Here is a 13342-nt window from a genome sequence, read left to right as displayed (position 1 = left end):
GTAAGTTTAGGAATTATGCCTACCTAGCTGTGGTTTCACTACTGTATCTAATTTGAGGCTCAATTAATTAATATTAATTATTAATGTGGTTTTTATAAGGTAGAGTATATAAAATAATAACTATATTTTAGAGCTTTAGTATGATTGATAATTCACTGTGATCTACTTAAATTCACTTACATCTACTCTAGCATGAATACTTTCAGACATTTTCATTTTTTAAAAATATTTTATTTATTTGAGACAGAGAGAGAGAGTGAGAGAGCACAGCAGGGGGGCGGGGCAGAGGGAGAGGGAGAAGCAGACTCCCCGCTGAGCAGGGAGCTGGACACGGCTGATCTCAGGACCCCAAAATCATGACCTGAGCCAGAGGCAGACGCTTAACCGACTGAGCCACCCAGGCGCCCCAGACATTTTCATTTTTAACCAGATGGAAATGATTATCTGAATAATAATATTAATCCAAATTATTCTAATATGATGTTATGGTGACTTTAAGAGTTAAAAAATGAAGCAAAAGGTATTTCAGAAGGCCAATCCCAGTCTAACCATGAGAAAAACATCAGACAAAGCCCAGCTGAGGGATATTCTACAAAATAGCTGATCAGTACTCCTCAAAACTATCAAGGTTATCAAAAGCAAGGTAAATCTGAGAAATTGTCATCATCAAGAAATGCTCAAGGAGATATGGCTACTAAGTTGTTTCCTGGTGGGATCCTGGAACAGAAAAAGACATTAGGTAAAAACAAAGGAAATCTGAATAAAGGATGGACTTCAGTTAATGATAACATATTAATACTGGTTCACCAATTGTGAAAAATGTACCATACTAATGTAAGATATTAATAATAGGGCACATTGAGTATGGGGCTTATGAGAACTATTTGTACTATCTTTGCAATAATTCTGTAAATCTAGAACTGTTCTAAAATAAAAAGGTTAAGAAAATCCAGAACACGAGAGGGTTGAGATGATTATTCAGTTGCTTACCTCTTTTCTATAAAGTGAAATGAACATGTCTTTTGTGTATACCACTTACTTAAGAGTTACTTTCCAAAAGATAATTTCTAATCTCAATTTTGGCAGCTCTTTATTTTTGAAGTCCCTGGGACACATTGTTTTATGGATTTTCCAATTCTACCATATAATGTCACTAGCTATGAAGATTAACTTCTTTTTTTAGTGCCATTTTTTTCCTAGGTTTTTCTACTGCTATTTCTTTCCCAGTCACTGTTTGACCAAAAGGGCAAACCAGATGGTTTTCATTTTCTTTTATTTGATTCAAGCCCATTTTTTGTCCCCAGAGTCACTTATTGAAATGCTTAACTTAACTGCCAGACCAGTAAACAGATATGCTGTTTTCAGATAGTTTTGATAGCAGATCTGTCATTCTCTTTGGAAGGCTAACTGTTCTGCCAAGTTTCTTTGGGTTATCCTAAATTATCTAAATTGGCTTGCTCATCTGCTGAATTCAATGTGCAGGATATTTGCTTTTGATTCTACGCTCTTTTTAAAAAAATTCTCTTTGTCATTTGTTATGAGATTTCCATACAATAAAATTCATGAGTTTTAGTGTGCAGTTGATGATTTTTGTTGTTGTATATTACCATGCAGCAACCACTAGATCAAGATATAAAATAGATCCCTCAGCCAAAAAATTTCCTTACGCTTCTTTGCACTCCATCTCCTTCCTCACCGATAGCCCTAGGCAGTCACTGAGATGTTGTCACTCGAATTCTGCCTTTTCTAGAATTTTATTTAAATGGAATCATACAGTATGTAGATTTTTGTGTTTGACTTCTTTTACTTAGCATAATGTTTTTGAGATTCACTGACAATTTTTGTTACTGAGTAATATTCTATGATATGGATATACCACCTTACTTTAAAATCTATCTACCAATTGATGGATATTTGGGTTGCTTCCAGTTTTGGGCTATTATGGATAATAGCTGTACATATTTGGAAGTTAGGAATAATTGGCATATACATTTTTGTGTAGACACATATTTTCACGTTTTGTGAAGTTAGACATGACCTAGATTTACTAGGTCATGCGGTATCTTCATGTTTAATTGTATAAGGTACTGCTATATTGGTTTTTAATGTGACTGTTCCATCTTCCATTCTCACCAGCAATATATGAGATTTCTACTTCCTCCACATCCTTGCCAACACTTGGTGTTGTCAGTCTTTTGAACTTTAGCCATTCTAATGGGTATCTGTGATTTTTAAAATTTGCATTTATCTGGTGACTAGTAATGTTGAATGTTTTTTCATGTGCTTGTTGGCTGTGCGTATATCTTCTTTTGTGAATATCTGTTCAAATCATTTGCTCCTTTTTAATTTGGGTGTTTGTCTTTTTATTATTGAATTGCAAAGGTTCTGTATACAATCAGCCCTTTTTAAAATACATGTTTTGCAGAACTTTTCTCCCAGTCAACATGTTGGTTGCCTTTTTTTTTAAACTCTGTCTTTTGAAGAGCAAAAGTTCTTAACCTTGATGTAGTCCATTTTTATCAGTTTACTCCTGGTTTGTGCTTTTGGTGTCCTGTTTAAGAAATCTTTGCCTAACTATATGCCACAAAATATTTTTTTCATACTTTAAGTAATGGTTGTAGCTCTCACATTTAAGTTTTTGATGACTTATGAGTTAACTTTTATGTATGCTGTGCCCCATTTTCTCTTTCCTTTCCTTCTGATATTTCAATTACACATATATTTAAACTTTTAATATCATCTAACAGATCCCCAAGATGCTATTTTTAAAAAATTTTTTTATTTAAATTCAATTTAATTAACATGCAGTGTATTATTAGTTTCAGAGGTGGAGTTTAGTGATTCATCAGTTGCATATAACACCCAGTGCTCATCACATCCTGTGCCCTCCTTAATGCCCATCACCCAGTTACCTCATCCCCCTGCCCACCTCCCCTCCAGCAACCCTCAGTTTGTTTACTAGAGTTAAGAGTCTCTTATGGTTTGTCTCCCTCTCTGATTTCACCAAGACTATTTTTTTAGATAATTTTTTTTAATCTCTGTTCTTCACCATGGATAATTTCTATTGATCTGTATTCAAGTTCATTCGCTCTTTCCTCTGTCATGTCAATTTGACTGTAAAGTCTATCCAGGTAATTTTTTGTTTTAGCAGTTCTATATTTTAGTTCTAAATTTTCAGTTTGGTTCTCTTTTATTATATCTATTTTTCTGCTGAGACTTCCCACCACTCTGCATTAAAGATGCTTTTTTTAAAAATGTACGACCCTCAGGTAGTTAAAATAGTCATTTTAAAATCCTTGTTAAAAAAAACCTTGTAAGTTCCTAATTTGGTTCATCTTGGGTCAGACTCTCTTGATGTTTCTTTTTTTGAGAATGTGTTCCATTTTCTTGCTTCTTTGTATGTTAAGTAATTTTTATTGTATTCTAGATGTGATGAACATGACGTTGTGCTGATTCTGGATTTAGTTATTTTTTTCTGATGAATATTATTTCCCTTGTGTGAGTAGGTAATTTTTTCTGGCAGGGCTCGAGCTCTCAATTTTCTTTCTTGTGCAGCAGCTGTGGTCTCAGTACAGCGTGTGTGGTTCTTAGCTATAGAGTATCCTCTCTCTGGCTCTGTCCTTGTAAGACCGGTGTGTTCCATTGCAGCTTTGTGCACCTTGCAGACTCTACTCAGCTTCAGGTGAGAAGCTGGGGAGACAGGAACTCACTTGTAGAGCTCCCAGCTCTCCTTCGTGTGAGAGAAGCACAGGCTATCTACCTGAGTCCCTCTGCTTCTGTGCACTCTCCAGTACCTGTGACTTGTTGCTTTTTGTATTCGTGTCTGGGTTTTAGAGTTGTTTTCCACAGGGAGGTTGTCTGTAGGGTCTTAGCCCAACAGATCTGGAAGCAACACCTAATGTCCTTTTAAAATAGTAAAATGCTATATTATGTAATTAATGATAATGATCTAGGAATACTCTTCTTCTGCATCTTTAAACTAAATATGAAATGGGGAAAGAATTCATTCACTTGAACATTAATTTTGACTTATGCCAAAAAACTCCATATAATTAGCTTTGACATTAAAGTTCTAAATTATAGGAGACAATGCAAGTCAGTTCTAGAATTGTTTAATAATTGCTGACTCTCGCAAGGCATAATGCAAAAGATACAAAGAAGTGTTAAAAATGTCCCTTGTCCTCAAGTAGTTTATAATCTAATAGACAAGATAAAATAAATGCATAAAAAATGGTAACACAGTGGCTGTGCTTGGTATGTAAGAGAAATAAAGTGTAAAGGGAGTTTAAAAGGGGAGAGACTATTTTATTGGAGAAATCCGGAAAAGACTTCATGAAAGAGCTGATATATGGGCTAGGAAAAGGGCGGTGACTGGTTGGAGGTAGTAAAGGAAAGGGAGCAGTTTCAAGAAGGAACACCACAAATAAAGGCAAGAAAAGGAGGTGCAGAAAATGTGGGCCCCTTTGTACCTAAGGTTCTCAAACTTTAGTGTATACAACAATCACCTGGGGAAGCTTGTCAAAATGTGAATCCTTGGGCATTATCAGAAATTCTCTTTCAGAAGGTCTGGGGTAGGGTTCAGTAACCTGAAGTTTTAAGAATCACCCCAAAGTCTCTTCATTCAGGTGCTCTGGGGCCACCCTTCACAAACCTGGCTTCGAGGAGGCCCCGTGTATGGCAGTAACTGGAGACAACCTAGTTAGTCGGGACCCGGTGGTCCCAAAGCCAGGCTAACCAGTTTGTTTTGGGGACCTTATTAGAGTTAGAAATGTTACATATTTTAGAGATCGATTTTGAAGTGTTTACACCTGAAATGACATGATATTCAGCACTTGCTTCAAAATAATCCAGTTTAGGCAGGATGGGAGGTGGAAAGAGAGAATGAGTGAGAGTGTGGATGAAATGAAATTGGCTGTGTGTTAGTGATGGATGAAGCTGGGTGCTGAGTTTGTAGTGATTTATGCTGCTGCTCTTTCTAGTTTTATGTATGTTTGGAAGTTTCCATAATAAAAAGCTCATGAAAAGAGATTAGGGGAAAATAGGAAAAAAAAAAAAAAGTTAGAGATGCCGTATAGTGCTGTGGTTAGTGCATGACTTATTTGCCAGATGGCTTATTTACTGAAACTTCCTAGCTGTCCCTCAAGCTCCTCATCTTGAAAATAGGGATAAGAGGATATCATTGATTAAATGAGGTATGTATGTAGAGGACTTAGGGCAATACCTGGCCCACCATGTTCTGTAAGAGAGATTTTACTTTTATTATCATCCAGCTTTGGCAGGGGGTGGAGTGCTATTAGACATTTGAGCACCAGAGTGACATAAACAAAGCTATTTACAAAACATTAGAAAAGAGTATTTCTGCTCACTGGGGTAACTCTATAAGGATGTTAACATTTCAGTATCAGAGCCAAGAAAAACAGCAAAACAAGTCATACCCACCTCAGCCTTCAGGCTGATCTGGGGAGACTCCTGCCAGGACTCGTGTAGATGGTATCAGCCTTCGTGACAGAGCGGCAGATCTTCTGTCTGCAGGAAGCCCAGGGGCCCAGAGTGTGATGAGACTGGTAAGGGCCAGCCAGGGTGTGCATTTTGAGGTTAGTGCGGTGGTGGAGGACACCAGAGCCGAGAGAAGCAAATCTGAGCAGGGACTGGCAGATGCAGGGTCTACCTAGCTGGGCTGAGTGATTGGGAGGGAGACCCAGAGCCAGAACGGGAAGGGGTTTGGTAAGACATCAGGGCAGGTTCAGTGAGTTTCACCAAAATGTGCAGGCAGGTCAGAGAAAGATCTAGAGTAAATTCCAGTGAGGTTAAGGTGTTACAGAGGTAGGGAGCCATGACCAACTTGCAGAGGAGTCAAAGGAGGGTGGGAGGGGTGCCTGGGTGGCTCAGTCGGTTAAGTGGCTCAGGTCATGATCCCAGGGTCCTAGGATTGAGCCCCATCGGGCTCCCTGCTCAGTGAGGAGCCTGCTTCTCCCTCTGTTCCTCCCCCTGCTCCTGCTGTCTCTCTCTCAAATAAATAAAATCTTAAAAAAAAAATAGCCAAGGTCTTCAGAGGAATGGGCAGCTTCAATGGGAGGCAAGTCGTGCTTGCTGAGGCCAGCGAGTTGGTGCCCTGATTCAGGCCTTGGCATTCCTGCACAGCCACTGGAAAGGCCACTCCAGACAGACCTGGTCCCCAAGATCTGTGGAAGGCTGAGTGTTTCCCCTGGGGCTCCAGAGGTTAGATTTTATTTACCTCTGCTGCTTGACTTTACCAGAGAATTATTCAAATCTCATCTGGCTTTAGCTATAATCTGATCTAATGAAATATGAGTAATAGTAAGTTGTAACTATTTGTCTTATCTTGCCCATATCGATACCCTTTAAAAGACCCCTCAAAGTATCACCTGTAGAAAGAGATGGCTGCTTGTATATGATGCATGAACCTATCTCCGTGGAGAGCGGTGACAAACTCTTGCCTATGGAGGATCTCCATCACCTCTGCCTCCCATCCTGGCTAGTACCGTACAAGAAATGTTTTAGGCTTCAACTAAATGATGATGATGGAAACTTAATAGATGTGTCCTAGTATGAGTTTTTAAAAAGGATTTTATTTATTTATTTGAGAGAGAGAGAGAGAGCACAAGCAGGGGAGGGGCAGAGGGAGAAGCAGACTCCCCCTGAGTAGGGAGCCTGATGCGGGGCTCTGTCCCATACCCTGGGATCATGTTCTGAGCTGAAGGCAGAGCAGACACTTAACCAACTGAGCCACCCAGGTGCCCCTATCCTAGTGTGAATTTGCTTGATTCTGCATTTAGGTGACTAGCACAGCTTAGAGAATGGAGGCTTTTTTTTAAGATTTTTTTTTTTTAAATTTGCCAGAGAGAGAGAGAGAGAACAAGCAGGGAGAGCAGCAGGCAGAGGGAGAAGCAGGCTCCCCACTGAGGAAGGAGCCCAATGTGGGACTCGATCCTAGGACCCTGGGATCATGACCTGAGCTGAAGGCAGACGCTTATCCAACTGAGCCACCCAGGCATCCCAAGAATGGAGGCTTTTAGTCTCAATAATTTAATAATTTATCTTTGCTCAAACGAAATAGGAAAACAAACACCAGAAACCTACTTGAGTTAATTGGTAATAGATTTCTGGTGAACATTTTCAAGAAAGTAGAATTATTCAGCTAGTTTACCCAGTCTTCATTTTACTACTATAGACCAGTGCTAAATCTTGGTATATAGTATTAAATCACCAGGGAATTGTTAAATAATTTATACAACATGCTTAGAGTAGAAAACTTCAGCAATTAAAAATAGTGGCATATATTTATGTTTATTGACATGCAAAGATATATAGGATATGTATTAAGTACAAAAATAAGGTTTCAAAGGAGCATGATAGTTAAGCCTGTTTTTATAATAAAACGTTGTGTGTGTGTGCGTTCGTGTGTTTATGTATATAAAAACATCTGGAAGGATACACTCCATAATGTTAACTGTGATTATATCTTGTGATGTGATTACTAGTAATTTCTATTTTCTTCTTGGTGCTTTGTGTGTTGTATGAAGTTTGTAACAGCATTTTTCTGTAATAAGAAAAATTAAGCCCTTTTGATGAGAAATATGCCTATATCACTGAAATTGTATTTAAACATTATCAGAGGTTGAAGGGCCCACATGTTTACCATGGTTAGTTGTTTGCAAGGCTCAAGTATGGTGAGAGCAAAATTATTGCTTAAGGAAAACAGTACTTAAAAGATCAAAATTCTATAGGATGAGCACCACAAGGTTGCCATGAAAATTGAGGCCATGTTGTACTGGAGTACTGGTATGTGTTCAATGTAATTCTGAGAGTTACATTCCAATATTACCTATTGAGATCATATAATCCAATGCTTCACTTTATAGATGGGGTAACTGAAGAGCAGCGCCCAAGGTCACCCAACTGGTCTGCCAGACCCAGGACTGGGACCTCTCTCTGAAAGCCAGTACAGTGACCTTTCCACCGTCCTATTCTGCCTTTGTAGGTGACATTCTCTGATTCCTAGATATGTCCTCTTTGAACCACATTCTAAATGTTGTTTCCTCATATTACTTTGATCCTCAGATAAAGAATCCTTATGTACTTGGTTTTTTGAACCCACAGGTATTTGTATAGTGGTGAGAACTTAGCAGAAGTGGTGTTTTATTATATATATGACTCATAATTTAGAATACTTTTCCTGCAGTATTTTAGTTCCTGGTAGAGGAAAGGCTGTATGTCTCATAACTTTCTAGGAGGGCAGCTCACCAACACTGGTGTGACTTTCTGTGCTGAAGCCCACTCTGCTCTTTTCTTCAACAGTTGGCCACATTCCGCACTCTCCTCTGCACGGCGGAGGGCGAAGCAGCGGCTTTTTTGTTGAGCAATCACCGCCCGCCACAGCCTCTGAAGGGCCGAAAAGTGAGAGCCTCTTTCCATTAAAAGTTGTCACCAGCGGACCACCCCAAACATGTCTGTGGAGAAAAAACAAAACACAAAAATCCCTGCAAACAGCTCTTTCCTAGAATTCTGATTTACGGGTACCATTTTGCTCTCAGCTTCAGCACCACAAAGAAGATCAGATCTCTGTAATCAAACTAACATAACTCATCCATCTCAGATTTGCACTCATGGGTATTCAAGCAGTAAACAATTGTTTGACGTGTGTTGAGACCCACAAAATGCGTCTACTTCAACTTATGTGAAAACATGGCAGGCATCGCAAAACTTCCGAATGCATTAAAAAGTATCCCTTGCCCTAGAAATTAAATCAGTCATATCTCTCAGTAGTGTTTGGTCAAAAAATTAAAATCTTTTCCAGAATGATAAGATTGTGATATCTTTTTCTACACAAGTGAATCTGCTTAATGTCTTGATATCATTCCAATTAATTCCTTTTAAAGTGAATTTTTGTTTTGATTATGTTGTTGATCCCCATTGCACGGTACCTTTAATAAAATGAACGATATGGGCATTAAGGAGGGGTGGGATATAACTACTCACTGTGTCTACTCCACAGCTCAAAATTAACCCATCCAATTTTGTTGGAAATTCCTCAGGATATCAATGACTGTTTAATGAATTATGCCCTATATCACACTCATGCAGTAAAGTTAATGATAAACAGGTTAATAATTGACTAGATGCAGTTCTTGCCAGTTTATTGACATGGTTTGAAACTAACAGATTGGAAGGTACCAGATGGGGGAGCAGCTCAAGGGCATGAGGAATAGGTTGCTTACTTTTTCCCTGTGTTTTGGCAACAGAGCAGGGAGCAATCCTGTGTAGGTAACTGTTCTGTCAAGTGGTGGAAAATATTTACTTGGGTCTCATATAAATACACAATCCATCCACAAACCCTCCAACCCATTTCCATGGCAAAGCCATCTCCCCTTTTATACATGTCCCTAAATCTCACAAGTAATTTTGTAAGTTGGCTCTTGATAATTCATTTTAACCTATTGTCTCTTATATATTTTTGTTTGTTTTTGGTGAAGGGGGATGGTGAAGGTCCTTTTGCTCTCTCTGGTGCAAGTGGAGTGACACTATTAACCACATTTAAGACTTGAACACATGGGACACTTCTGTCATCTGAGGGAAGTTTAGCTGAGTTTCCTTGATTTTCTTACTTTGTTTCAGACACCATTCCTCCTCTGGATGTAGATTTTGATAATTCAAATTATTCTGCCATAGTCTTCTTGATAGGGTAACTGAGTATCAGTAAATTGTGTAATAATGCTGTACTTGGTTGCAGAAGATAACTCCTGAAGTCTAATGCTGATACCTTGGGCATTTTTGTTTTCCCTTACAGCATCTAGCTTAAGCCTTGCAGGAGATTGCCATCTAGGAAATATTTAATGAATTGAACGTTTTAAAATGTTTTTATTTGATATCTTTGGTGATTATCTTGCTGCTTGTGATTAAATGCACTATCAGTTAATGTAACAAGTAAAATATAAGTTATCTCTTAAAAATGGTTTCTTCTTAAAGGAATAATTGTTAAATCTACTTGTGTAACCAGATGTTTTAACGGTTTTAAAAATACCAGTGTTGGATGGAAAGGTGTTTCTTTAGTTTGGAAAGGCATGTTGTAAAGTATCCTAGTAGGAGAAAGAAGTCTGTTTCCTCAGGGAAAGTATGTTGTTCTGTTTGAAGGGGTGTGTAATGAGGATTCTAATTACTTTGCATGAGAGTTATTACTTTGTAATTTATGGTTTCTGCTACAGTATTGCATCAGTTCTGTGCTATAAGTCGGACTTCAGTAGACTAAAAAAGTCTACATAGCACTGATTATCTTGAAGACTGTTAATTTATTTATCTCATAGGGGTGAAAGGTCTAAGTGTATGCCGAAGTTGTTATCTCTTAAAAAGATTAAAGAGTGTGAATACTAGTACAGATCTCTTTTGTTTTCCCACATGTATTGGATTTATGTTCATTAAACATTTTGTATTTCAATTTAAGTTGGATTCAATCACAATAAAGAAAATGAGACAAACTTTGAACTGTATCAGGGACTCGTATATGCAAGACACAGAATGAGATTATATTTTTACACTTTTTATATAGAAAATAATCTCAAGCTCACAGAAAAAATGCACACACAGTACATATTTTTTCTGAATTATTTGAGAGTAAGTTGCCAACCTACTGCTCCATCATCACACAAACTTTAGTATATATTTTCTACGAGTGAGGACATTGTCCTACATAACTACAATATAGCTAAAACAACCATAGAAATAAAAGGCATCCAAATTGGCAAGGAAGAAGTCAAACTTTCAGTATTTGCAGATGACATGATACTCTATATTGAAAACCCAAAAGACTCCACCAAAAAATTCCTACAGCTAATACACGAACTCAGTAAAGTCACAGGAAACAAAATCAATGTACAGAAATCTGTTGCATTTTTATACAACAGTGATGAACCAGCAGAAAGAGAAATCAAGGAATCGATCCCATTTACAATCACACCAAAAACCATAAGATACCTAGGAATAACCCTAAGCAAAGAGGTAAAAGAGCTATACCCTGAAAGCTATAAAACACTTATGGAAGAAATTGAAGATGACACAAAGAAATGGAAAAACATTCCATGCTAACAGATTGGAAGAACAAATATTGTTAAAATGTCTATACTACCCAAAGCAATCTACACATTTACTGCAATCCCTATCGAAATACCACCAGCATTCTTCACAGAGCTAGAACAAATAACCCTAGAATCTGTATGGAACCACAAAAGACCCTGAATAGCCAAAGCAATCTTGAAAGAGAAAAGCAAAGCTGGAGGCATCCCGGTTGCAGACTTCAAGTTATATCACAAAGCTGTAGTGATCAAGACAGTATGGTACTTACACAAAAACAGACACACAGATAAAAGAAACAGAATAGGAAATCCAGAAACGAACCCACATCTGTATGGTCAATTAGTCTTTGACAAAGCAGGAAAAATAACCAATGGGAAAAAGACAGTCTCTTCAATAAATGCTGTTGGGAAAACTGGACAGCAACATGCAGAACGAAACTGGGCCACATTTTTACATCGTACACAAAAATAAATTCAGAATGGATGAAAGACCTAAATGTGAGACAGGGAAGCATCAAAATCCTAGAGGAGAACACAGGCAGTAACTTCTTTGACCTGGCCTGTAGCACTTCTTACTAGACACATCTCCTGAGGCAAGGGAAACGAAAGCAAAAATGAACTATTGGGACCTCATCAAGACAAAAAGCTTCTGCACAGCAAAGGAAACAATCAACAAAGCTAAAAGGCAACCTACGGAATGGGAGAAGATATTTGCAAATGGTATATCTAATAAAGGGTTAGTATCCAAAATCTATAAAGAACTTATCAAACTCAACACCCCAAAAACAAGCCAGTTAAAAAACGGGCAGAACACATGAATAGACATTTTTCCAAAGAAGTCACCCATAGATGCCTAACAGACACATGAAAAAATGCTCAGCATCACTCATCATCAGGGAAATACAAATCAAAACCATGATGAGATATCATCTCACACTGGTCAGAATGGCTAAAATTAACACAGGAAACAAGAGGTGTTAGCAAGGACTTGGAGAAAGCTTAACTCTCTTACACTGCCGGTAGGAATGCAAACTGGTGCAGCCCACTTTGGAAAACAGTATGGAGGTTCTGTAAAACGTTAAAAATAGAACTACCCTATGACACAGCAATTGCACTACTAAGTATTTACCCAAAGGATACAAAAATATTAATTCGAAAGGATACGTACACCCTGATGTTTATAGCAGCATTATCAACAATAGCCAAAGATGGAAAGAGCCCAAATGTCCACTGACTGATGAATGGTTAAAGAAGAGGTAGTATATATACACAATGGAATATTAGCCATGAAAAAGAATGAAATCTTGCCATTTGCAATGACATGGATGGAGCTAGAGAGTATTATGCTAAGCAAAATAAATCAGAGAAAGACGAATACTATATGATTTTACTCATGTGGAATTTAAGAACAAAACAGATGAGCATATGGGAAAAAGAGGCAAACCATAAAACAGACTTAACTATAGAGAACAAACTGAGGGTTGCTGGAAGATAGGAAGGTGGGGGGAATGTGTTAAATGGCTGATAGGTATTAAGGAGGGCACTTGTACTGAGCACTGAGTGTTGTATGTAAGTGATAAACCACTAAATCCTACACTTGAAACTAGTATTACTCTGTAGGTTAACAAACTGGAATTGAAATAAAAACTTGAAGAAAAAACAAAACAAAACAAAACACCAACCATAAGATTAACATTGCTTTATTATTACCACCTAATCCATTTGAGAATAGCTTGTTCATGCTGTCATGTTTCCTTCAATTGGGCACCATCCTTCAGTCTTTTGATTTCCACTACCTTAACATTTTTGAAGATTATAAGCCAGTTATTTTATAGAATGTCCTCCAATTTGGGTTTGTTCAAGGTTTCCTTGTGAGTAGATGCAGGTTAAATACCAATGGGAGGAATATCACAAAAGCAATGCTGGATGCTGGGCTTTTCTCATTCCATTCTATCAGGCAACCAATTTTGATTTGTCCTCTTATGGAGAATATTCACTTTCATCACTTGATTAAGACAGTGTCTGCTAGGCTTCTCCATTGCAAAATTACTCCTTTAGCCTTTGTAAATTAACAAATATTTGTGTGAGGATGTGCTCTGAGATCATGTAAATACCCAGTTCCTCCTTAAATCTTTAATTAATTAATTTATTTCTAGCATGGACTTAGCAATTCCTAATTTATTCAGTGGGCTATAATCTGTTATTATCATTGTTGCTATTATCACTAATATCTCATTTATCTATTCTCATTCACA

At 37.8% G+C, this 13342-nt stretch overlaps 1 protein-coding gene across 2 annotated transcripts in view; it reads left to right on the top strand.

The window, feature by feature from the left end:
* The window catches only part of CA13 (carbonic anhydrase 13), a 34541-nt gene extending 24041 nt beyond the window's left edge, over positions 1–10500 (top strand). For both annotated transcript variants that reach the window (XM_078072257.1, XM_036080497.2), the window contains one exon: positions 8320–10500. In XM_078072257.1, coding sequence (XP_077928383.1) covers positions 8320–8439 — 120 coding nt within the window. In that variant the 3' untranslated portion in view covers positions 8440–10500. The remainder of the gene's footprint in view (positions 1–8319) is intronic.
* The last annotated feature ends 2842 nt before the right edge of the window (positions 10501–13342 follow it).

Source organism: Halichoerus grypus, chromosome 5, assembly GCF_964656455.1.
Source record: "Halichoerus grypus chromosome 5, mHalGry1.hap1.1, whole genome shotgun sequence".
In the NCBI taxonomy this organism is placed as follows: Eukaryota; Metazoa; Chordata; class Mammalia; order Carnivora; family Phocidae; genus Halichoerus; species Halichoerus grypus.
This window is presented reverse-complemented; position numbering and strand designations above follow the sequence as displayed.